The sequence below is a fragment of the Mixophyes fleayi genome, chromosome 6 (assembly GCF_038048845.1).
Source record: "Mixophyes fleayi isolate aMixFle1 chromosome 6, aMixFle1.hap1, whole genome shotgun sequence".
Classification (NCBI taxonomy): domain Eukaryota; kingdom Metazoa; phylum Chordata; class Amphibia; order Anura; family Limnodynastidae; genus Mixophyes; species Mixophyes fleayi.
Window position 1 is genome coordinate 15680003 of NC_134407.1, and position 27970 is coordinate 15707972.

The following is a 27970-nucleotide window of genomic DNA, read 5'->3' on the forward strand; positions in this document are numbered from 1 at the left end:
GATCCTATAAGTGCAGGGCATGCTTACTTTGTTCTTTATTAATCCTTGTAGCCTTTCTGCTCACATTGGCAGCACACTGGTAGTTTCATTAGCTTTTCTAGTTTAAAAAATGGCTTGATGTCACAAATTTTTTAGGGGGGCTGGAAAGCTTTTAACTGTGATTTGGTATTCTTGGTCTTCATGAATAATACCATCAGAATTATAATATAATGCCAAAATGCTCTCATCCAAAACCTATGCAAACAAAGCAGTAAGGGAGCCTCTGCAAACTAGATTTGTTATGGTGACACGCCTTAAGTTTGACAAAAACATTGTTTTCATGGTTAATATGTGCCGGTCTCCGAGATTTACATACACAGGAAATCCAATATTTTTAGGGATATTGGAGGTATAGTTACATGTGCCTACCCTGAGGTAAATTAAACTCCATTATGACCCACATATTTTAAATTTAATTATATGAAGGTGAGCATCCAGTGGCTCTACTTGGGTGCATTAGCATCCTTTTCACTACCACGTTACAAGTCCCAGACATCCTACACTGGATTTCTTGGAGAAAGTTAAAAAGAAAAGCACACCAAAGTAGAAAAAGTTACTTCAATATTATAGCACAAAAATAACGTTGTAATACATAACAGCTGCAGCAAATGCAAGCAATGAAAGTAAACCATTGACTGTCTCATGTGAATTACTTTTTAAACCATTATCAGTAGATTGGTTATACAGCAGGTTTGGCCAACCTGTGGCTCTCCAGGTGTTGTGAAACTACAAGCCCCAGTATGCATTGCAATTAGATAGCTGTTTTATTGATGTGTTTGCGCATTGTGCTCTTACAATCTATTGCTCTCAAATTTGTGTTTAAAGGGTAAAAGCCCCTAAGTTAAGACTGCTAGATCCCACATTTCCCTCATATGACACAGTCAGATGGATGGACTATGACAAAACTGGTGCTCTGGAGCACAGGGTTCAATGATACCTGATAGCTGCTGCAAAATCCATTCAATGCTTCTGGCTATTACATTTTATTTCTATCATGTTTTATAGTTTAAAAAGTTAAAACATCTATTGTTACCAATGTTTTTCAGTTCCTTTATTTGAAACATTTTTTTTCTTTTTTCTTAATAGCTGTCTCCTGCATAAAACAGATAACCTAATCAAGTAGACTGTTTTGTTCATATTAATTCAGAATTGATAAAGTGCCAACACTTTCCATGATGATGTACATAAAACCAAACTACAAATTTTTCACATAACGAACATAAACTCGAAGGAAGGAGTTTAAAATGTGAACAAAAATGGTAGGCATTTGGAAAATTCTTAATTTCAGCCATGGAAATGTATGCACAATGTGAATGCCACATATGGGTTACAATCAAACCTGGTATTAGAGAAATGCTCCAAATTAGGCAAGAATTATAGCAAACTTTACAGTGTAGAAACTAAAATTAACAAGTACCTTGTATAAAGCCACTATATGACAGTAATTATATAGCACAATTTGCGTACAATTGAGAGGAATATACTTGAAATAGCTGAAGTGTTTATTCTAGACTATGTATGACTGTGTTAGGAGGGAAGTTCTTCTCTTCTAACTAGAGGAAGTGTGAGGATGACATGCAGACTTTATGAACTATATGAATCCATTCTTGTAGATTGGTGGATTCACACAGGGGTCCTGTGGAGCCACAGCAGTGCAATTGACTTCAGTCTCATTTTTTTGACATCTATCAGTTTCCATATGTTCATTGTCCTAAATATGTTGTAGGTAGCTTCAGTTGTCTGTAGTATAGTGGGAAAGTAATACAGTATTTGAGCAAAGTTTATGCAGATCATACTGTTATGTGCTTCATATACACTAGAAGTAAATGAACCAAGTTACACAGCAAAATAGAACAGTATATTGTACTCCTTTTTCTTGTGTGTTTTATAATGACCTTTCACTTGTAGGGGTAAATGATGACAGTAATACATATTTTTTTTTATTTCTGCTGTGAGTCTAGTTTTCTCAACAGAGTTTGCATGGATGTTAGATTTGTTGATAATGCAATTTACTTAGAGCAAAGTGTGTGCAGAAAGCTAGGAATGCTGTGGGCTTTTGTTTTTTTTTGTTTTTTTTGTAAGAAATATGTTTTTTGTTTTTTATTTTGTGTTCCTGTTTATTGACCTTTTTGTTATACACTGCACACTTTTAGCTTATTACTAAATTTTTAGATCTTGGCTTGAAAGAAAAACTGTGCTAAGCAACACTTTCTATATAATTTCAACTGACGTTTTAAGGCAAAAAGGACAAAATCATCATGATATACCTTGTGAACTCAGAAACCAATCACATTGTAGAAAACAGAACAAATGTACTGCAATAGTTGTATAACTGTTTCGAAGAAAGGACATTGCAAGCTCTTAATAGTGCAACTATACCTAATGTGTAGCTTTTTTATAGTCTACCAGGAATGATTATATATATATATATATATATATATATATATATATATATATATATATATATATATATATATATATATATATATATATTATTATTATTATTATTATGAAATTTATCTTTTTTTTTTTTTTTTGTTACATTTTTTGCCTTGAGAAATATTGGTGGAACTTAAAACTGTGAGATGATAATGTTCTAAGCCAAATTACTAATTTTCTTATTTTGGAAACACCAGGCACACATGCTTTTGTAAAGCCAAGTTGTAAATCTCCTGTTCCCCCTCTGTACAGGCCTGTATCAGAAGCGGTGGTAACTAGGATACTTAGCCTGTGGTCAACCTAAAGTCACACAAAACCCATTTTGTAAATGCTTCCCATATGATATATCTTATGGATAAATAATTACAGCTCAGCACTAATACTTCTATCTATTTATCTATCTTTTTTTATTATATTTTACATAGATTAAAAACTGCACACTTTTCCTTTTTAAAGTCCTATGTTTTAATTTGAAAAGTAAAACTTTATGTAATGATTGCTGTAGAATACCATATTGAATGCTGTATTTTTTCATTTTAGGTTTTGAGAGTATTTTAGAAGGGCTGTTTGGACCGGGATTACTTAAAGATCTCAGCTTATTTGAAGGTATACTATTTTGTTTATTATATACCATTAGGTATTAAATTATTTGTTAGCACCAAGCTTTGTGTACTTTGCTTGACAGTGTTTTTGCTCCTGTATGGGGATAGCAGTGGTTCTAGGTACGTATGTTGGAAATCCAGAACGAGCTGTATTCAGTGTAATACTTGTATGCTTTACAGTGCTTCCTGGCTGTGCATGGGCTGCTGTATACACTCTGCACCTACCTTCCAGTGTATGTGTCATGGACTTTTGTATCTTTGTGGTGGTCTTTAATTAAACCTCTTCTTCCCCCCCCCTCCCCCCCCATCTGCTTTTAACGAATCCTTAGCAAATATAGAAACATGAGTAAGGCATTTCTTGTATTATCCCCCCATTTATTAGTATGCACAAGCTGTACGTGAGTATTGCTTTGTTAACAAATAGGTGCATAACCCAGGAAAAAGCTGTGATGGAGACACCTTGTCTCTGTGTTTCTGAATGATGGGTCCCAGATGCAGGACAGACATTGAAGTAGAGCTACAGCAGAACAGGACTGAGCTCTGGTTTGCTCACATGATGATGATGTTATTTGTATGGCAACTGACCTTCCTGCAACTCTTCTCACACTGAATTGTTGTTGTTAATTGATTTGATTCATTGTCTATTCTTCCATCAATCTCTATCATAACAAATCGTATCATGATGCTAGGTAGATAAAATGTGAAGCTTGCATGCATTGCATCTCGATCGGTAAAACGGTCTTCCTGATAGATTCCATTTTAAGCATGTGGCCATGCTAACCTTGTCTTAGTGAGATGCTGGCATGCTGCTAAGTAAATATTCTATTTCATGATTATTTGAATATTTAATTTGAATTGCTTCATGCTTTTGTTCAGATAGATTTACAATATAACGTTATGTGCATTGGTCTTTAGAGCATCTACAAGATTAAATTACCCTGAAAGTAGTATAGATAACTGACTTGTTAAGGTCTTTTATGAGATCCACATGTTGTACTTCCCCATGCCTATATGATTGCACTATAAAACCTGCCACCTGTACTCTTGTCAGTGTCCATCTTCTGTGTGTAAGCAGTTCCTCCATTCTGTTTTGTTTTGATTCAAGGATTTTTGTTATATGGAATGTGTGTTAACTTAAATATGTAAATATATTTTTCTGTCACATTGTATAAGGAGTCATTGTGTTATAGGTACATGTTAAAAATAATACACAATTTTACAATTGGGATATTCTCCCTTTCTAAATGTTATAGCCCATCAGAAATCAAGCTGTGGACTCAGGTCCATGAACTTATGTTCAAATGGGTAAAAGATAAAAATAAAGCTGGTTACCTATTGGAAAACTGTTGAAAATCTGCATCCTTCTACAACACAGCAGATAACTAATGGAGAAGTTACAGTAACTTGAATTTGTTATTATTGCTATTTTTCATTAGGTTAAAATGTTATGTTCTGCTCAATGTTTTTTTTTACATATGTGGATGTTATAAAAAGACAACACAGGAACATGTTTAAAAATGAACTCTATTAGCTTTGGGGACCTGAAGAACTTTAAAGCAATTATTATGTCAACAATATATGTAATATATACTTTATTTTGGTAGCAAGAAAGACCTATGCTTTGAGTTGAGGAAGGTTTTTTTTAGGCACACCCCTTTTTTGTTTAATTAAAACAACTCTCTAATCTATTGACAGGGTGCTGGGATGGAAGAATTCTTGCTAGCTTAGTTGTTTTGGTGAGTTCTTTTTACAGAACTTCCACACCCAGCAGAGAATGGATTTAGAAGTTAAAAAGCAATGTGGGAGTGTTGCTGAGCACTGAAGCATTAGAAAGGTATTCAAGAAGATTGAAGAATAATCACAAAGACAAGAAACTTCTAATACATATAAAATCATTTTCACAGCTTCCAATTTTATAGCATGCTCTAAAACTTGTATTATGATTGTTTGCTATGCTAATGATCATACAGTAGTGGCATGTCCTCTATTATAACACGGATTTTATTTCTTCAATGTTTACAGACTGTGAACCTACAGGTGTTTGTGATTGGTCCTTTGACGAAAATTGCCTTTTCTGCTGCTTGAGACGAGAAAAAGTCAAGGTACTGAACTGAGTGACATTCCAAAAATGAATCCATCTCTCCCTGTGTATACATAAGCACCTTTAAGCTGTTTAGCTGCTGTACTGTTGATTTTGATATCACATCATGTGAATCCGTACCTCACTAGCTTCTAGAGTGCAGAAGTTAAATAAATAAATACAAATGTAAGCAACATGCTTGGAAAGAGCAGAATTTTTAACAGCAGATGATCCCTGATGTCTTGTAATCTAGGGTAGAATTCTGAAGTAAATCTTGAGTGCAATTATCTCTGCTTTAAAATGATCATTGCCCAAGTGATTGTTTCTTGGGCCTTCTCAACTTAATTTCTAACCTGCTGTAATTTTTGATGCTTTATAGGGCTATTTAGATATATATTATATGTTTAATGAATCCAGAATAAAATAACTTACATGCTAAGACTTGTAAAGACATATACAATGTAAACAGTGAGGCAATGTGGAAGATGCTAAGCATGTAACAAAATGTACTTACCACATTTCCATTTAAAATGCTGGCTGCCAGGGAGAATGTATCTTAATAACTCCTCCAGTGGTTCTGGTGATGGTGCTACTTTTAAATGTACAGTAGATAGTGTATACATCAGCTAGAAAAAGTTAAGGGGGATTCTTTAGACAGCCAGATTGGCTAAAGGCCATTAGACCTAAATATTATTTACCAAGTGTGGAACGTCACATTGTTACAGGCACAAATATATTTGTAAAAGTTTACATTACGAAGGCTCTTGTTTGTTCCATAGCTGAAAACCTCACCAGAAGTAATTGTTTTATTGTATGAGCAGTTTCAGGTTCTGAAAGTTTCTAATTGAAACAATAAATAAAATATTGTAACTCGTATAGTAATTTATAAGTATATGTGAAGTCTCCAATGAGTTCTATGATCATATTATACCATTAAATTCACAGAACTAGTGCCTTAATCAAAGTCTTATAACTCTTCAGAACCTCCCTATTATATTTGTCTTGGGAGATGTTATTTTTTTCTAATACTTATTCTAGTGAATACTAAATTGATTTCTTACTATTTATAAATCTTTTTTATCTCTTTTATAGTAATAAACCTTTGGTGATTTAAACGTTATTATATTTGTGCTTTCAGGAGCATTTAGCTGGCTTTCATAAACCAATCTCTGAATCTAGCCAAGAAAACATACTTAAACAAGAGCAAGCAAAAATAATTCGGCTAGAGAAACAAGCAGAAGAGTTCATCAATGCAGTCTTCTACAAGAAAGGTTGGTGGTGCTCATACAACTGTGTGATGTTTTGATCATGTTCTACTTGTCAAGCTTTATATTGCAATCCATGTTTGGTGATTGGCATGCTTCATATGTATGGTTTTCACGTTCCAGAAAACCTGTTGTAGTAAAGTTTATTGAAAGTCAGCCACCAGTTAGAACTGTATAATAAAACCAATGCTATTTGACTATAGACCATTTAAACCTTAATTTTTCAGTTGGATGAATTGCTACAATATCTTACTAATTGGCCTAATTGTTGTACACAAACATCATGCTTTTCTGCAGTGCTTGATTTAAATTTGTTGACCCTTTTTAAAACTCTTAATTTATTTTTTTCTCTCTTTATTTGACTTTAAATATGTACTTTTTATCTGCATTTGGAAAAACGTTTCTATTGAAAGTGTTTAACCTAATGTGAGTGAATACATTACATTATATTATAAGCTAGTAATTGTCTTTGTGTTTTTGTTAATTTCAGACAGCCCTAGGATCTCCGATCCTAATATTCCCTTAGTTGCTCGTGAGATCATGCAGCGAATGATTCGACAGTTTGCTGCTGAATATACCTCAAAGAATAGTTCAACTCAGGATTCCAGCCAGCCCAATAGCACAAAGAACCAAAGCTTGCCAACACCACCCTCTGGACAAAGTTCTCCTGCTCCTGCTACCACTCAGAATCCTGTGCTTAGCAAACTTCTGATGGCTGACCAAGACTCTCCTTTAGACCTCACTGTCAAGAAGCCCCAATCAGAAGAACCCTGTGAACAAGGTATTTCAGTGTACTTCATGTCCCTATCACCAGGGGCTGTCATTTAATATCTAATGTGCCAGCAAGCTCAACTGTTGTTGTCTCTTTTCTTCTAGTCCCGCACACCCCATTCCTTTTCCCTACCATAGAATTAGGCCTCGTCGGTTCTTAGAACAGGTGAAGCCAAGAGAGCAATGTAATGTGGTGGTATTCACCATACCTGTTCACCTTTTGTCTGTACTGGTATTTCATCTGGGAAGTGTGCAAAGTACAGTCTTGCATAACAAGGTTGCATTCAGAATATGCTGTTTTCTAATACTTTGTTTTGTTACATTCATTGTAATTGTGTCATATCACCAGGGCCGGATTAAGGGAATGGAGGCCCCTGGGCTAAGGGGCCTTCATTCCCCCATGAGGGCCCCCCCCCTCCCCAGTGATCACGAGATCTCCTCAGTAAGGAGACTACAGTGCGCCGAAGAAGGCCCGCACCCGACCGATCAATACTGCTGCTGAGCACTTTCAAGGGCCCCCTGGATGCCATAGGCCCCTGGGCTGTAGCCTAGTTAGCCCTATGGTTAATCCGGCCCTGCATATCACGGGCAGCTGTAATATGGCAATGACTAAAAGTACACAGGTTTGCTACCACTAATGTAAGAAAATCAAGAATAAGGTATCACAGCTATATTCATCTTTACTTGGGTATTAAAAAGCACCGATTATGCATGCATACATACGCGCAAATTTTTGCTTGCGACATGTGTTGCTATACTGCTGGTAGCATGTAGCCAGTGGTCAGTCTGAAAACAGACCAGGCCAACAGGAGCATGTTTGCTGCCCTCTCCTCGCTACTGCCACCCTGGTGTGTTCTTAGCAGCAGAATGACATCCAATGCATGCACAGCATTGGGGGACTACTGACTGTCATTGATAAGCAACACCCCAATGACTAGATTTTGTGTACAGTCATTCTGGCATAATAAATAATGACATATTGGGGACCATAATCTGTAAAGTACATGTTTTTATCTACCCCTATAAATGTTACTAGTTGTAGACTGAATATATCAATATATCCACTAACTGAAAAAAATGGCATATCTAAGGTTAACTAAAATACAGCCAGTTTTTACCTATTGCATCTAAATTAAAAATGTACCTACATAGTGTGATACTAAAATAAAATAAAATACAATATGTCCTTACAAAGCAATTTGGATAGGATACTTGGTATGCTTATATGGGGAGAAATTTCCTGGTGAGGTTAATATATTTCTAGTTTTCAGTAATAGATATAGATAAGAATAGTCTGGTGTTATGTGGGCCCTTTTATGTTCTTCCTTCTAGTTTCAATCTCTTAGTCATTGCTAAAATGTAAAGAGCAAGCCATGTTCATGTAACAACAAAACTTCTGCATCAATGAGCTAAATTATATATCTCAAGAACCTGTTCTTATACGTCAAAAACATCTGTCCAAATCTCATCTGCATAACTTTGGGGCAGAAGGCAGAGCTTGTGTGATTGGCTTCCTATGTAAAAAAAGGTCTGATGTTTGGGAATATGCTGCATGCTGGTGGATTCATCTCTATAGTATAGTTGGAAATTGTGGTTGTAGTAAAACTGGGTACATATCTATACAATCTTACTTCAGATGCAATTTCTATAACTATTACATCAATGACTGAAAGTCCCAGTGAGCATACCAATTCATGTGTACACACCTACACAATTTACCTTCAGATTTGTGATCTTCCCCTCTCATAACCATCTGCTGAAAAGATTGTGACTCCGTACACATACTATAGATATCAACCCAGGGATGGTCGTGAGTGCATACGCACTTCCACATTTGCCCGACATCATTGATAGTGGTTTTTAGGAAGTTTAGAAAACCTAAATCAGACTATGCAATCAAGTTTTGGAACATGATTGTCTGAGCGTGCACATATCATCCAAACGATCGGGAATTGTGTGATCTGCACGATAATTGCGTAGGTGTGTGCCCAACTTTAGTGTTTGAGATTTGAGACGTAGAAAAATAATCGTACTTCCTGACAAACCTGCAGAAGTTTGGAGTATACTAGAGTTTTAGAAATATGAAGCATTAACTTTTTATGTTTTAAGATGTTATGTATAAACTTACAGTATCTCATTTTATAGCGCTTATGATAGTGTAAGCAGTAACAAAATAAAGATGGTTAGAAATTATAAAGATAGTCCCCACAGAAAGTGCCAAGTTATTCGACTCATTGTATGAGCTGGTCTGCTAGTCCCCTTCAGCCTTCTGTGGCTTATAAAAGCCTCACACAGAGGTGGTCTCTCTTCAGCTCTCCACTGCCACAGCCAGTCGGTTTCCACTATATGGCTTGTTTAAAAAATAAGTGGTGCCAGTAATACACACTGGCAATGTCTGCCATAAAGTGTGGTGGATTCTAGTGTACGTTATAGTAGAGCAAAGGAATTTTATGATAGATTTCTATGTGCTTTACAAAAGACTTGTAACCAGAAACCATTGACCACAACTCCTTTAAATTAGCTTGATAACAGGAATGTGAACAAGTTTGTAATCCAGACTCCTTACATGTTCCTGTGTACAAATCAGTATATCAGAGCTACAGGGCTAGATTTACTAAACTGGGTTTGAAAAAGTGGACAAAAATCAGATTATCGCTATCATTTATTTAGTACATTCTACAAAATGACAGCTAGAATCTGATTGGTTGCTATAGGCAACATCTCCACTTTTTCAAACCCACAGTTTAGTAAATATACCCCACAGTCTTAGCACCACAATAAATATTCCTACACTTTTTCAGTCCTGTGGAAAAGCTCCATAAAAAACTGCTGGGAAAACTGTGTGGTGTGTAAGCTTGCGAGCAGGGTTCTCTTACCTCTGTCTATATGTATTACCCAGTATTGTGTTATTAATATTTGTTCCCAATTGTAAAGAGCTATGGAATTTGCTGGAGCTATATAAATAAATGTTGATGATGATGGTGTTAACAAAGCAGCCAGCCTTCCAAACTTGTGACCGTCCTCTTGTGTATAAATACTCTGATCTTGTACTGTGGTTATTATTCCTGCTGCCACCATTGAAATAAAATTGACACATCTATAGTGACTACCTGTTATCCATTCTGTGGTAGATATTAGGGTCATCTTAATAACCTGATCTACTTTTATTCAAATAGTGCTTAACAGCAGACATACTAAAACAGTGATGGGCAACCAGATATCCATCAACTGCAGCACATTGACATTTTCTTAAGAATGCAAATACCGCTCCAGAACTGCATCAGCACACCCATTCACTTATCCCAAAATGCCCACACACCCACCCCTCACTCGCTCCAAAATTCCAACATGTGCCACTCGGCCCTCCCGCTTGTTGCATAATTCCCCCAAGTGCCCTCTGACTTTTACTTGCCGGAAAGTGCCACCACATGCATTCAGACCCAACTTGCCATAAAACGCCCCTATATACCCTCAGATCCCACAAGTATCCCTAAACTCCACTGCATGTCTCCCAGACCTCCCTACATGGCCCACACACTTAGTCTAAAAATACTTGCCTTGAGAGCTACTGTCTGCAAAGGGAGGAGGGTGAGCATGTGGTGCAGAATGCATTGCACCCTCTCTCCCTCCTCTGATTGGATATGCTGCTGACCTCCCTGCAGTGTGCATGTTATGCGGAGTCAGCTGTTTTATTATCTGCTGTATAACAAATTGGAGAATACGTCTGATTGCGAGCAGCCAGCATAAGGCTACAGGTGAAGGCACGTTGGGCCAGCTGTTGCCAACCACTGTACTAAAATATTTCTTAAACTATGCGGTTCTGGTAGGATGTTAGTAGAAGGATATTGTACTTGAGAAAATGCAGATCTTTTTTATATTTATTTTTTTTTTAATTTTTTTTTTTAAGTGTTTTTGATAATCTGTAGATATAAGGTAGCAGGAAAGTCCAAGTTCAAGGGCTAGATTTACTAAGCTGCGGGTTTGAAAAAGTGGGGATGTTGCCTATAACAACCAACCAGATTCTAGCTTTCATTTATTTAGCACCTTTTACAAAATGACAGCTAGAATGTGATTGGTTGCTATAGGCAACATCTCCATTTTTTTTTTTTCAAACCCGCAGCTTAGTAAATCTAGCCCCAAGTGTATTTCATCACAAGCTGTTGAAGTTGTTGACATGCTTGCTTTTGGAAGTAATAGTATTTTAAAAATAATATCTTGGCAACACTTATATTAAATAGTTGGAATTTGCAGGGGTGTCAGTGGTCACACTACTCGAGTAATGTGACCCTAATATTTTTATGGGGTATTTCTAACCAAACAGAAGTATAGCATTAGATTGGTAATCCAACACATTGTAAATTGGCTTATAATGTTTAAAACTCATCACAGAAGCACAGTATTAAGAAATACGTGTTTATATTTTTAAAAGAACATAAAATAAAATGTTGCCTAAACTCGCAGAAGTCAGAGAAGTTTTGTGCTACTTCTTTTTTCCTTTTAAGATTTGAATTTTCAATGCCAAAAATGTTCATTTTGGTAAACCCCATGCAAGTTATGGAGACAAATTTTGAACCCACATCTCCGAAGATGGAAAATACATTTTGTTTTAAATTTATTGTTATAACCCACTTCTTGATTTACCTCTAACAATCTGAAAACCTGTTTAGTTTGGTAAAGGAACCAACTATTTTATTATAATTTTCTTTTTGTAAGCACTGTGACTTCTGTTGGAATAGGAATCTTAAGTGCCTCTGTGTCTTATATAAATATGATATAAATGTGTTTTTAGATTAAGCGAATATTTAGGCAAGACATAAGTTCTGAAATTCTCTACTTCTGCCATTGCTCTGGTGCTGTGTGACTGACCCTGGCACTGAATTCAGTGCTGCAATTGTGATTGGTGCCTTTACTGTCTATGTGAGGACAAGACAGGACATGTCCTGGAAAAGCTTATTCAGCCATAAGGAAGATGTGATAGTGGCAACTTACAAATCTTGGCAGCTACTGCTCGTTGTTGTCTCTTCCACATGTAGGTGGTTATACTAGCTAGGAATATAGTCTGGTCATTGTAAGGTTGGTATACCACACTAGTGGCATCAGTGTTATTCACTACTGGAAGCATAAACCCCAGACTATTAGTTGTTGTCTGACAGCTAGTATAGAAGTCAGAAATTTCACTCCTCAGTCACTCAATGCAGATCGTGCAGAGGAAAGAGGGAGGCCACATGGTGCAGGCTGCACGGCACTCCCTCCTTCTCTGATTAGATGTGCTGTGTATCCCCACCCCCTTCATTGTGCATATGAGGACATATGATGCGGAAGCCTGCTGCTCCCCCATTGGAAGCATAAAACCCAGATTATTGGTTTCTGTCCGACATCTAGTATAGATCACACATTGTTGATACCGCTCCCATTTGAGATTGATCTATTTGAGAGTAATGTCTCAGGTAAAACTCTTAAGAAAGGAACGGAGGGGACGGGGTGTTTTTTTTTTTAGCATCTGACATAGTCTGTATATAGACTTATGCTGGCAACTGGAAGGTGAAATTAAATAGGAGTACAACTTCCTCTGGTGACAAAATAAATTGATTTGTAGATTGAATAGATGTTAATGTTCCAATTTTCTTTTTCAAAGCATATATTCAGTATCCTTTTTTTTTTTTTCCTATATATCTGTCTGAATTTTATGATTGCTGCAAAATAGGTGATCTTCTTTATAGATGTAGTGCTTATCAACTTGTTCTATTTCAGCAGATGGAGTGCTCGATCTGTCCACTAAGAAGAGTCCATGTTCTAGTAGCACGCATTCAAGCATTTCTCCAAGTACCTCAAACACTATAGGCAATGGGTAAGAACAGTACTCCCCTTTTGCATTGTTTTCTTTTTTTTTTTTTCTGTTACCCATTTAATTACATCTGCAAAATCTTGATCTCAATATGATTATGCCTTCCACCCTTTAGAGTAATGGGTTCTCTCTAAGTAGAATTCATGACTTGCCATTCTTGAACAAAATCAAATTTCTAGTAATGTATTCATGAACTCATATTATATTAGATATATCATATCTCATTCATTGTCTGACTTTAGTTTGGCTGTTGTATGAGTGTTTAGGATGAACTCTTGCATGTTTATGTAATATTGGTTACATTCTGAGAACATTTCAGCGTATACTGTTGAAGGTGGTCGTTTTGAACTATCAGGCTGGTGAATAGGAACTTGGTGTGATGGATGATGCCTTTATTCATTGTGTAGCTATATTTCAATATTTGAGATTCCCCCACCCCACACTTGTGTTCTATTTTGAAGTGTAGTATTTCTATGTATGATTGTGTTTCAGAGTATTTTTTTTATTTTTAGGTTTTTTTTTTTTTTTTTATAGTTTTGTTTTTATATAAAATTCGAGACTTTGGAAGTTATAAAACCATTATATTGCTCTGGCATATTGATTATAGCTTAGTGTGACTGTTACCTCATTACCATTCCCAGTTTTATGCGGCATGTCTTACAGACCTTGTAGTTCTATTTGTGTTAAATGACTGGCGGTTCTACATTCTATTCATCAGTCTTGATAGGAGTGCAATGGCAATCTGACTCTGTTTAGGGTTCTCACAATGATGCAGCACTCTGGGACAGTAGACTTGTGTTTTAAAATGGTAGTAGAAAGCTTACAGGTATTATTATTATTATTTATTATTTTTTTCTGTTTTTTTTTATTTTTTTTAAATGTGTATCTTTACATTCAAACATATTTAATCATATCTCCTCAATAAGCTAAAAAAAAATCAAACACCATCTAAATCATTTCTTCTGTCACCTGTCAAATCTATTCTTTAAGGGGAAAAAAATGGTCTGAATGCTTTGTAAAATGAGACTTTAAAAAAACAAAAACAAAACTGGACTCATTTTGGCTTGTCATGATTCACCCTTTACCAAAATCTGACTTTTTAGTACTAAATCCTCCCTTAATGTAATTGTTGTACCATCAATTTAAAATCACCCTTCCTACAGATTTCTATTTTAAGGTAAAGGCCATTTTTTGTCTCTTTATTTTAGTAAAATGATGTATTAAGTTAATGAATAAAGAACCCGTATTGTGAGCCTCCTTGTTTATGAACAGAGGCTATATACCTTTTAATATGACTGATTACCATCTTCATTATGATGTGAGCAGCAGACTTGGGTTAGTTTTATTTTAAAGTAGATTTCTTTCTGTACTAAGTGGCTTACTCTTTTATTACTGTACTTGTTTAGTGGTAACGTCACATTAATAAATTGTGAATACACCAAAAGGGATTGACTACTACCTTCTAATTTATAACTAAGGTGCTAATTAAAGACCGTTGCGCAAGCTTTTTTGTTTTATTTTTTTGCTACAAGAATTTGTGAACCCAACCAAAGACCAACTGTCACCTTTTATTATTTTTTGTTGCCCACAACATTTCTTTTTTTTTTCTGTGAACTTTTTTAAACTGACACTGATGCTGAGATAAAATTATAATACAAAAAGTGATGTTACCCAAGCAAGGCCTTCTAATAAAGGAGTGGCCCCTTCACCCATCCCTCCCTACCTGTGCAAGTTCTGCTCACATCAGTTTCCTTCCATCCAATTAGGCGACCTGGGAGACCCAGCCAGCACCGTCCAGATGGACTTCCACGAAGTGGTGATGGGGTGCCTCCACGAAGTTTGCTGGATGCAACCAGGGAAACTTATGGCCACTCCACACCCCTAAAAGTGCCATTGGCTCGTTCCTTGCAGATTAGTGAGGAATTGCATAGCAGAAAGATTTCTACAGCTGCCAGCCATGGTTCGCCTGGACTGCAGAATCAAGGACAGCATTTGATCTTATCCAGGGAAGCTTCTTGGGCAAAGCCACACTACGAATTAAATTTTGGCCGTGTGAAATATAGGGGTAATGGTGCACTCAGCAACATCAGTGACCTGCCTTTTCTCACAGAAAATGCAAATACTTTTCAAAAAAATGTTCAAAACAAACATGAGATTAAGAAGGAAATGGGCCATTCTCCAGTTGACTTAAAAATTCCACAGGTCCGTGGCATGGATCTGTCTTGGGAGTCCCGAAGTGGGGAACTGTACAATTACAACTCTTTGGTAATGGGTTCACAAACCGAGAGCGCACTTAGCAAAAAATTAAGGACTATCCTTCCAAAGCAAAATCGGAGAAATTTATTGGATACTACCGCTGATTCCTGGAGCTCAGATGTTGAGCAGTCTACCTCTGGACAGCCATATTCCACCTCAGATCAAGAAGGAGACCCTGGCTCTAAGCAACCAAGGAAAAAAAGAGGGAGATACAGACAATATAACAGTGAGATATTGGAGGAAGCAATTGGTGTTGTCATGAACGGCAAAATGAGTGTCTCAAAAGCGCAGAGCATTTATGGGATTCCTCATAGCACACTGGAGTACAAAGTCAAAGAGAGGCTAGGCACATTAAAAAACCCTCCAAAGAAAAAGCTAAAACTAATGAGGTTGGAAGAACAAGATGTTGTAGTAAAAAGTGAACTGGATCCTCAGGACGAGGTGGAGGCATCGCCAAGTGCAAATGAATCTAAAGATGAATAGGCATGCTGTAAAGTCCTCTAAGTCTAGTAAATGAGTTGTAACCAAACTGGGTGAACACTTCTGTGTTCTGACAGAGCACACTTGACACCTGTTTAACTTATTGCGAAACTCTGTGGCAGTTTCCTAACAGACCTCTATACAGGTGAAAGTTATGTGCTCAGAATCAGGCAGATTTGTAAATTCCTCATGCCCAGTACAACCCTTGAATACTTTGTTTGGCCTTTACGCATGCTTTTATTTTCTGTAGAGAATTGTTACCTCAACAAGAGAACCTATACATGTAACTATGGACTTGTTGCTTTTGAGCCTACATGTATTGTGTTCTTTATGTATATTTTAAACCTTTGAACACAAGTCCACTTTAAAATGATTTCAGGAGTCACTTAAATATATAAAACCAATGTCTAGGGGGGGGGGGGGGAGAGAAACTCCTAAAGATAGTTAATCAATTCATTTCCCCTAAGTCTGATTTTAAGTGTTTATGCCAAAATAACTTCTGAAGAATTGAATGTACCTCACACACATAATGGAGGTGTTACTTTTTTTCAGAGACTGCAAATGAAAAGGCTTTAGTTCAGAGTGGAAATGTGCAAAGAGCACAAAATGTTGTGGGGGAGGCCTCGAGGCAGTACGTTGATAACCTACAAATGAGAGTATTACGCTAGAGCTTTACATTTCTTATACTTAAAGAATCTCCCAACCAGGGCAATGTTTGCCCTGTTAAGACATGAAGCGTGGAAGCATTTGCAAGTTTTTTTGTTTTTTTTTGGTTTTTTTTTATGGTTTTGTTTGATATGGGGCAGATATATATGTTACATATATATCCTCATAACACTCCAGCAAGAACCATGCAAAACATTTTCATGTAACTAAAGAGAATGGACTTTGGATTCTTCTGTAGTTTTAGTCACCATGACACTACACAGCTTTATGTTTGGCAAACTTGGCTCTTACCTGCCATTCTGGTTACAGGGAGGAAATTGTACACACTACCTTCAGACTATACCATTCAATCTATCAAAATGAAACCTGTGTGTTGAATTGACAGTAGGGTTTTTTTTTCTATTGACATTAGAGGAAGTAGCCTTATCACAATACTAGCACTCTTGTTCAGGAGATGTTGGTTCACACACAGAACTCTGCTCTAAGGAAATGCCACATTTAGAGAATATATATGTAAATTTTACTTGATTTATAGTTACTGAGCTGTGTGGTTTTTACATTGTTGGTTCAGAGATCAGGGGTCATACACACTTTACTGTGATATAATCTGGTGCATACTTTGTTTAACAGTACAACCTCACAATTTTTCAGTTTTCAGGAATAAGGGACACTCCCTAGGTCTAGCAGGTCTGCTAGAATAGATTTTACTGTATAATAGTCATTGTGTAACAAAGATACTCATTATGTAGTGTAGAATGTATGGAGCTACACTATCCAAAAATGCAGCGTCTACTCTGTCTTCAGGTAACTGTTCTTTTTATAAGCACTCCACGAACCACACAGTTTTGTACGTTTTTATATATTTTGGGCAGTCCGCTATGAGCTTGTTTCATCTTGCAGCAAAACATGCTTTGAAAAGACTTGCACCATTTGTAAAACCTCTTGAAATAATGAATTACACTACGTTTGTTCTTCATTTGATATGCTTTATACTTTATATGCAGTGCTGACTGTATAAGAAGTTTATACTTGTTTAAAAAAAAAAAGGCAGCTTAGCTTGCCACACTTTCACTGCACTGCTGTGTAATCGTAGATAAATTCTTTGCTAGCTTTTTTTTTTTTTTTTTTATATATATTGTGCAGATTTATTTGTAAAATAGTACCATTATTTTAATACATTGAAGGGTAGGCACACATTTGGCATAATGCTGTTGCAGTACATGTAAGGTATAAATTCACACTGGATTAAAGAGGGTCAAGGATTTTAACGTTGTTTTTGTAATGTATGTCAAACATTTCTGCATACTAACATTATATAAAGATAAATAATCTCTGCACACACTTTAAAGTGTGCAAGCAATTTTCGGGATACCTTTGTAAAGTAAAAAATCCACATGCATTGTACTTGTATAAAACAATTATTTGTGGTAAGCATTATATCATAGCCAGCATTTCAGTGCAACCAACTTGTCACCTGTAGCCGTATTCAGCTGTCACACAGGTCAGGTTTTCACTGTGTTGCCAAGTGTCCAGCCAGCAACAACAATTTAGTAATTTGTGTATACCCCTAAAGCCAACCTGAATGTGGCTACCAAGTTGAGAATCTGAGAATCGCAGCTCTGATTACAAGTGAGAAAACACTGCATGCAGCACACAGAATTTGGTCATCAAATGTTTTTTTGTTTTTTACTTTGCACAGTTGTCCCAGAAAATGTGTTCCTACAAATCAATTTAAATTGTGTTCTCTTCTGCTAACACTGATCATTTTGTTTGGGGGTTATATGTGTGGTATGCATTCCTATTTGATTGTTAACTACCACATATTTTAATATGGGAGAGAACAAAACATAAGCCAATATTTAAGTTTTTAAAAGGAGGAATAGTATACAATACCTCCAACTTAATAGGGTGTATTTGTTACTATTTTTTCTGATTTATACTTAAAACTACAAGAGTCACTTAATTTCCCTATAATTTAACTATGTGACTTAATATTCACCTGCATTTTTGGCCAAAGATGTACTTGTCAGTATTTCATATTTGAAATATAAAGGATTTGTGTGACTAGTACTACACCAACCATGCCTACAGATTGGAGGTGATTGATACCTATTGTAAACGTGGTGGCCACATACACTGACCTTTCCAGATGCTTCACACTCCAAAAATACACCTAGTAGCGGTCATGGAAATATAGATCAGTGTGTAGTAACACTGCATTTATTATATAAATCAATGATGTCTATTTACAAGTCACCAAAAATAAGATCAATAGAAATGGGAATTATGTAATTTCCCAGTTTCCTGCTAAACCCAATTGTTTATTTCACTCATTAGGAGTTGCTATAAACTTATTCTACCAATTTTTAGATATCATTTTCTGGAAGGGGGACCCTGTAGACAAACACATTTTGCAAACTGTTCATGTGTTTTTTGCTGTCAGTGTTTACCCATTCTGTGTTTTATGTACTACTGGCCACTACTTGTCTGGCTCAGTTAATGACAATCGAGCAGTGCTAAAACTGTGTGCCTACTCTTTAATGCTGCTGGTAGGGAAGTGATACATGTGTAGTTGTTGGAATTTAGCTGTAAATAGATTGTTCTGTCCTCCTTTTTTTATTATTTTTAAACCAAACACTTTTATCTCAGTTTTAAAGCCCTGAGACCTGAAGATTGTATTGTGTTTTGTCTACAATTTGTAAACATTTCACTGAGAGATCTGAAACTAAACTTTCAGGTAAACATACTTTGCATGAGAAATGTTTGAACAAGAGCATATTTCATAGGGCACTTGTTTTGAATTGCAGACGTATAGGTAAACCTTCTAAAGCACTAAACATTGCTAAATGCAATACAAAATAGCCATTACTGTTTTGTGAGGCATCGTTGACACATTACTTAGTGGTCCCTTAAATATTTCATAAACCTTAAAAATGAGCTGCTGATTATTTCAAAAGATTTATATTTTATCTTGTAGATTTTGTACATTTTCAGTCTTAATGTTCAGGTTCACCTTCTTCTCCCTAATACAATTTAAATGCATTCCTAGTGTTGCATTGTGCATGTACCTACCCTCCCCTTCCCTCTTCTCCCTTCTAATGGTAATTTAGATGTTTGGAGTCACACACACATCCTATTCACTAACACTAAAGATTTGATTTGTTCCCCACATGTTATTTTCTAACATGCTTAGATTTTCTATAAACGTGTGCAGGCTTAGCTGACCTGCTGTTTGTCATGCTTTCTGCATTATGTGCATTTTAGTGTATTCACTATAAAATGTACCCAAAATAAATACTAAGAAGTTTATTTTCCATCTGGGAGAATTTTTACTGTTAGACTGCAAACTAAATAATCCAATTACTATTCCTAAAGAGAAGTCTCTAGTTCTAACACTGGTATTAATCAGTGTAACTGAAATATGCAAGAATGGAAAGGTTTTTTAAATTGTAATTCTGAGCCATAGTCGACCCACCATGATTATAAATATATATGTACTTTGTTTTTATATATTTCTTCACTAGAACAAAACCTACCTTTCAATCTTCTTTTTAAAATTTCTTAAAAGGTCTGAACCATCAGTCTTACTTAATGTTAAAATAACAGACAGGTTCTAAAGCAAGAAATACCTCTTTCTATTCTAGTACATAATTGTCCACATCCTGCTTTTGTTATGTTTTAAGCTGCATACCTAATTTAGTATAATTCATTCCAGACCAGATTTGCCATCTTGTTATCTGTGAACTATAAGTACTCTTGTACAATGTATACTATGTCTTTGTGAACGTATGATTTTTTTTTTTTTAATTGTATTAATTTTTAAAGTACAATAACAATGAAAACAGCTTTGCAGAGAACATACAATTATTTCAATGTCATGTTACAGGAATACATGGTTTATTTAGGTTCAGTAAGCCACCATATACTGGTTAACTCATTGCTGTAAATATTTTATTTTGTCCTGTAATGTGACGCTTTTTATTTTTTATTTTAGACCACCAAATTGAGATTATTTTTATGTACAGATAAATTCCATACCTCAAAGTCGACTTTATTTTTAAACTTGTAGTTTAGGTTTAGTTTGAGAGAACAAGTAGTGGCGTTTTAAAAAAAATTAAAATAAAAAAATATAAACCTAAAAATAAATCTCTTGTTAAGGGAGAGCAGTGCAATTTCAATAAAGCCGTTTTTACGACAGAGCCATATGCAGGCGAGGGAATGTATTGCTGTGTCACTGAATTGTCTAGCATGTAAGTATTGATGCATCCGCTCATCCTCCAGATTACTGACGATTGGTTGTTTAGCTACACTTTTTTTTTTTCCATTATATTTGGTTCTCTTTTTTTTCTCTTAGTTTTTGTGTCTTTTTTTTTTTTTTTTTCATGGCTGCAAATTACTCAGCAGTGGACCAATGCTAGATGTGCTTACAGTTGTATTTGCCAAAAATTGTCTATTTATTAGATTGCAGTTTGTGTGCTACAGTTTTGTAACGTTTTTGGTTTGTTTTTTTTATATAGTTAATATTAACTCTAAATAGTTGAGGGGTAAATGTAAACTGAATAAATCTTTAAGAGCTAGTAATTTTGAGCAGTTTTTATATGTGCAGAGGAGCAAAAATAGCCTGCAATCTTGGCTGGCATTTTAATAATTTAAGTTTCATTGACACTGGTAGCTTGTTTTGTTTTTGGGCAGGGCGGTCTTGAGTACCTTTGGAAAGCACTTGGCAGTTCTTCCTGCTGGGTAAAGAGAGAGAGGGGGGAGGGGGGGGGGGTTATTGGCACTTTTTTCTATTTCAGCACTAACCTCTTAGGATAGAAACCAAGGGATTTTATATCTAACAGAGTTATAACTGGGATTTATGTCTCACCTTAATTAAGCCTAATTAGCTTTAACTATCCCACTTTTTTTTTTTTGTTTACTTTCAGTAACCCTAATCTTATTTAGCTGTGCTTGGCAACAAAGTATAAAGCCAGCTAAAATAAGACAAGGATGTATAGCCACACTTGCATGTGTTAAAACGTCAGTATAAAACTGTTAGTTGTTCTATTTTAAAATAGAATTATACCACTCTTAAAGGCTAGCCCCACCTAAACATGAACATTCAGTTTTGGACAGAGTACAGTAAGTTATACAGTCATACTGAATTTTACTAGAATGCGATGTTCCTCCTCATCCATCAGGCCGCTGATATCTGCAAATGTCCTCTCCTCTTGCTCCTGCTTAAGTGAGCCTGTCTTCAAACAAACAGTGTGATGTTAATGCCCCTCATCTGTGAACTACCCATTTGCAGTGGGGAGTTTGAGGAGGTCTGGCTTTGGCAACACTGCTGCCTGTTTGAAACAAGCAGCATCAGAAGAAGCAGAGAAAGTATCGGGGAACCTGTTGGATCTGGAAGAACACAGTACTCCAGGTCAGTAATACTCTGTATAATTGAATATTCTGTTTTGGGTGGAGGTGTCCTTTAAAGGTACCCATGCACTCTACCACATTTTTATTGAAAGATCTCTTCGCAAACAAGATTGTTCCACCAAAACAGTTATGGAATCAAAGTTTTTGTACTCTAACAATCCTATTTGTGAATGATCTTTTCATTTTACGATCATTGTATGCCACACATGTAATGATGTAACTGACATCATAAGTCGTTTAATACGATCACAATGTGGGGAAAAAAATAGTTTGTACATGGTGGCACCTTATGTTGGTTATGTTTATTAGATTCGTTTTACACTACAGATATAAAATTGAGTGGCTTACACTGCTCCTGAATTACATATCCTCTATAAACTAAATTGCATTGAATATCTCTCCTGATATTCTAGTATTTACATACTTTTAGCTTTGTTCGAATACAAGCATTTTTCGAACTACGGATATTTATTTTTTCACAAAATTTGATTTTTACAGATTTGTTTTTATTTTGTTTGTAATGTACAGCAAGGGAGATGATTGTCCACATTTTGGCTAAGTATTTTTCTCCTATCTAACAAGAGAGGGATATTATTATTATTATATATATTTGAATTTTCTTTAAACCAGCATAAACATTACAAAATTGTGGTTGCAGAAGTATTTCCAGCCCATGGATGCATTTTAATGTACACTGCTAATTTTTCAGGTTATATAACCGTGTTTATATAAAAGGCAGTTTGCCTGCTGTAGTAATTTTTAAGGTAAATGTTTTATCCGACTCCCATGCGTTGAGTTTACAAATGGGATGTATTTGTACGGCAGTTTACTGCTGCTAGGAGGAAAACCATTGTACAAAACTCACATTAATGTTATTGCGTAAGATGTAGCCTCTGCTTGATGGGTTGTCTGGGATTGCTTTTGCTGTTGCTTTCAGTCTGAAATGTTAAACTTAGGAATTCAACATATATACACACTGCTTAAAAACCCTCAGGGACACTCTACTCACTACTCACTTGATTCAGGTACTTGTACTCTATTAAACTTAGCAGTGATTTTGTATTTTTGTTTTTATTTTATTTTTGACGTGCTTGTAGCACATCCTTGATGAATGTCAAGTTTAAAACTCACTTCAGGTATCCAGGTATAAATCAGCCAAACGGTTTATAAACGCTGCATATTAATTCTTCAGCACACAGTGCCTCAGACACTTATAGTGGCATTCTGTATATTCAGTTACTACTGAACCAGATCGCGTGGGGGTTCCTGTTTTTTAAATAAAGACGCTCAATTAACTATTCTTTACAAGCCGTAATTCTCAAATAATTTGTTTAATTGAACACTGGTAGAAAAGTGTTTTGAGTTGGACGAGGCGTTTAGGAATCCATATTTATCTCTATGATGATAACGCATAAAAACTGCATTGAGTTGATATCATTAAATAACTTACTGGTTTGTGTAGAAAAGCTATTTAATTTTGATGTATGGTTACTCTGTGGGTCTCCCTTTAAAAAGTGAAGCCAGATTCTGCTTTCACTTCCATTTGTACTACAACCTGTATTTACAAACATCAGATTTTCATTATTAAAGTGATGACTATTCTTAATTGATTTATCATAATATTTATAGGTTTTGAAAATTGGATAGTCAGTACAGAAATAACAGGAACCCCCTACACACTTATTGACCTCATTTCAATATACTGTTTACAGTTTGACAGAATTGTATAATTTAATATTTCTCTTGTACTGTAGTTTATATTTATTTACAGGTTGTTTTTTTTTTGTACTGTGTGATTTGAACTTTTTGTTCTTGCTATGATCAATGTCTTATGTAGTAGAGCACTTATGATCACAATTACTTTTTTTGTTTGTTTTTGATTGCACTACATAATTATTTTTTTAATGCAGTTCTGATTTTGACTGGACTAAATAAGATATGTCTTAATGTATGTGATAAGTACTTTTAAATTTAAAAAAAAATCCATGTGGTTCATTTTATTAAATTCTTTTGGCATTGTATGTTGAAAGCGCTGATTCTGTCGTCGTGCATGTGTAAAATTTAATGGTTCCATTGTATTATTTGACCATGTCATTTTAAAAACAACAACAAAAAAAATACATTCCCAGCTGTAATGTTGTGTATGGTAGTTCTCACTGGATGCTAGACTTTTCAAAACCACTATTCTTCTAATAAATTTGTTGTGAAAAAATGAGTTATCTTTATTTCTTTAGCTGCAAATGATATGTTGTATCTGTTCTGCATTTCCAAATGCAATTGTTTTTAAAATATTTTCACTATTTCATCATCGGCTATTTATATAGCGCCACCAATTATGTAGCGCTGTACAGAGAACTCGCGGACATCAGTCCCTATCCCATTGGAGTTTACAGTCCTAAATTCCCTAACATACAAACGCACAGACTGATAGAGACTAAGGTCAATTTGATAGCAGCCAATTAACCTACTGGTATGTTTTTGGATTGTGGGAGGAAACTGGAGCAATGAGAGGAAACCCACGCAGACACTGGGAGAACATACAAACTCCACACAGATAAGGCCATGGTCAGGAATCAAACTCGTGAGCCCAGTGCTGTGAGGCAGAAGTGCTAACCACTAGGCCACTGTATTTGCCGCCCATGTATTTGTAAGGAACTATCAGAATGGCCTTGCAGGTTTTGGGGCATTTGTAAAGATGTTTTCTTGTTTATGTGACCAGCCCCATCTTCCTTCTAGTGAACTTTTGTGAAGTTTACCCATATAGTTTGCTGAATTCAGGAGGGTCACTCTCATAGAGCCCAATCCTGGAGTTATCTGCGAAGCACTGAAGGTGATCAACCTAGGTCCTAGTAATAGGAGAGAGCTGGGGCACTTCCTCAGTACAGCAACTTTTAGAGACTATTCCAGACCAAAGTACTATTTGGGGAGTTTACTGCAAATTTGAGTGCTAGCATCTCATCATGTTGAGCCATGCTGACTGAGGTTAAATCTAGCTAGTAAAATGCAGTCTTCCCTTAAGAACTTGTACTGAATTTGTTATGGAACACCAAATGCATCGGAACCCATACTGTCCAAAAATATCCAATTACATATTCTTTTCAACAGCTTCCTACAACCATTACTAGCAAGGCTGACTTACCAGTATAGCAGACTACTTTACAGCTTTTTCCCTTCCCAGAAATATGTCTATTCATCCAATTATGTGACAAGCGGGCCAAGGCTGATTATGCAATGCTGCATCCAATTGTATTCTGCTGCATACATTATATAAATACATTTCCCGGCTTCTACCTTTCTTGTAACTTGTCTATTCATTCAATAGATACGGCAGCTTCCAATGGAAACTGCCTTGTACACGTAGTTTTGCAATATGATGAGTCTCGTACATAATGCAGCACCTGATTGGATGTTGTCAAATCTATAGAAAATAATTTATGGGTTTACATACATCATCAAGATAAGCTAAAGTAATAAAAAGGAGGTATTTGTTATGGATGGAAGAGTAAAAGTCCTATGAGTTCAGAGGTCTGGGTTATGTCCAAATCCCAATTCTCAGGCTGAGGAATGTCTTTGTTTTCTGGATTTGGTCCACTTGCTGGTTTCATCACATAGTTTGCCTACATTAAAGGCTTAAAGAAACCACAGGGCATGGGCAATCAAGGATTTTGCCAAACATTCCTATTCCTTGTCACAGATTCTTCCTCCTTCTGCATCAGTATCCATTAGACACAGGATGGATTCCTCATAGATGTAGAGTTGTGTTACTATTATAATGCAGTTCTTTTATGCATAATTGTATTAGTGTTGGCTTACATTAGTTTTGCCTTCTATTTTCCGGGTGACTAATTGTCATCCACTCTTATTGGTTTTGGGAAATCCCTAATGTACGTGTGTGTTCAGCTGCTTATAGAGAAAGTGTGTGGACATTTTAAAAATTGATAAATTTTTTTTTATTTTTTTGGCTTAGCTGTCTTTTTAGATTAAGTATTTTTTAGTTGGTTAGATCTCATTCGTTTGTAGTGATGCCTATATGATCTTAGCTACAAGTGAACTGCAGTCAAAGAACAAACAGCAGATTCAGCAGCGGAAGAGAACTTATTGGGTTTTATTTGTTTTATTGTCCTCCTATAGAGGGAGCTTAAAGTGCCACTAACGTCCCAAATTGAATTTTCTTATCTGAACCATGAAGACAAAATACATTGCTGAGACCAACCGCAGCCTGACATTCCGCTGCAGTTCTGTATTTTCAGTGTTTTCCCCACTCGGAGCCGAAAGTCCTAAATGGGACCTGAGACAGGTCAGAAGTTGGAATCTGCAGTCATTTGAGTTACTGTGACATCACTAGAGCTGTTGTGCATGGGTCTACCCAGTCCACCAAGTGTGTTTCTGCCAAGCTGTCACCCCATGTCTGCCAATTTTTATCCCTCCTAACATGCCAGAGCATGGTTGACATAAATATTAGCTTGTGTATTTAACGCGGATACTTCCAGAAGCAAAGAAGGCAACAGCCTACTGAGAGGATGGACTATCACAACAACTTATTGTCTCTGGTTTATGCCATTGAAGTGGTAAATGTTTCAATCCAGTGTTGTAAATGCAGTTGATACCTCTTTAAAAACAAAAGAAAAACTACCCCCTGCTCACAGCAGAACAAAAATATGAAAGAATACATAGGGCCTGATTCATTAAGGATCTTAAATCAATAGGTATATTATTTCAGTCTCCTGGACAAAACCATGTTACAATGCAAGGGGTGCAAACTAGTTTTCTGTTTTGCACATAAGTTAAATACTGACTGTTTTTTCATGTAGCACACAAACATCAACTTTAAATTTCAGTGTACAAATAAGCTATCAAGTATTTGTGTGCTACATGAAAAAACAGTCAGTAATTTAACATGTGCAAAACAGAAAACTAGTTTGCACCCCTTGCATTGTAACATGGTTTTGTCCAGGAGACTGAAATAATATACCTATTGATTTAAGATCCTTAATGAATCAGGCTCATAATTATTAAACTGATAATTATGTTATACATGATCATATGCATACTTAAATAAAAACATCCGCACTTATACAAATTTGATTCAATGTGAAAAAATATCCTGTAATGTTAAGTAACCTTTATAATGGGTTCCCATGCCATATGAATGACAAACATTGTTTATACCCATTGTATTTTAATTAAATATGGCAAACAACCATTAGAGGCACATTATTCTTATATTTAAATGCTTCCAGTCTGGGATGCCTATGGGAATAATCTGTCTTAAGTGAAATACATTTATGTAACTGAGACAAATAGCTTTGTCAGATGCAGTAACTTTTGCATTCACAAACTCTGAATTATTTCATTTACTAAATGGGCGAATAACACAGGTTCTAGAGTGAGTAGGAAATAGTAAGTGTGTCGCCTATGTTGGCATCAATATAGTAGCTATCCTAAATATTTCCGAAACACTGAATATACACCTACACTGTAGCAAGACCATGAATTGTTCTGGCAATCGCCGTACATAGCAATCTGCGTAAAGGTAAAGCATGACTGGATTTTAGGCTTAAGGACGGCCACACATGAACCTGCCAGGAGTTTCTTTAATTCTTTCTGCCAATCATACCTATTAGATTTTAAAGGGATTGTCTCCCACTACTTTTCTGTAAACACTGATCCCTGTTTGTAACTGAAAAGGGGCAGGAAGTTCAGTATGGTTTCAGTAAGCACAGGGTGTACAACCTATTTCAAGCTAATACAATGCTTTAGATTTTATGCTTGCTTCACAGACTTTCAATGCCAGTACTAATCCACATAATGGGGCAAATGACGTACAATCATCCCAGTAGCCTAGGCCGGGTATTTATCACCTTCCTTTTCTCACATAATGTTCTGCCATTGGCAACTGTATGCAAATGAGAATATCCTCCTGTACATGGTTTTTATGATGTGTACGTAAAAGCAAACTTTACAGTGTAGCACAATACAGTTAATAAAACCGATCCGATGCACAGTTTGCAGAAATAAGTTAAATTAAAAATAATATAGAGCATGTCTTGGAATACGGTAGTATTGCCAAATAAAGTATAGTGTTACAGAAACAGGTCAGTGGCTACATGTCCAGCTC

The 27970-nt window shown here is 35.9% G+C and overlaps 1 protein-coding gene across 4 annotated transcripts in view; it reads left to right on the forward strand.

Moving 5' to 3' along the window:
* Positions 1-27970, forward strand: part of LCOR (ligand dependent nuclear receptor corepressor) — a 51208-nt gene that overhangs the window by 12672 nt on the left and 10566 nt on the right. Inside the window, exons 2-7 of one of the 4 annotated variants that reach the window (XM_075215908.1) lie at positions 3019-3084; positions 5103-5182; positions 6299-6431; positions 6916-7206; positions 12948-13044; positions 14808-24064. In XM_075215908.1, the coding sequence (XP_075072009.1) occupies positions 3019-3084; positions 5103-5182; positions 6299-6431; positions 6916-7206; positions 12948-13044; positions 14808-15780 (1640 nt within the window). In that variant the 3' untranslated portion in view covers positions 15781-24064. Of the gene's footprint in view, positions 1-3018; positions 3085-5102; positions 5183-6298; positions 6432-6915; positions 7207-12947; positions 13045-14807; positions 24065-27970 lie in introns of those variants that run through there. The other 3 variants (XM_075215909.1, XM_075215906.1, XM_075215907.1) reach the window with 3 other exon arrangements.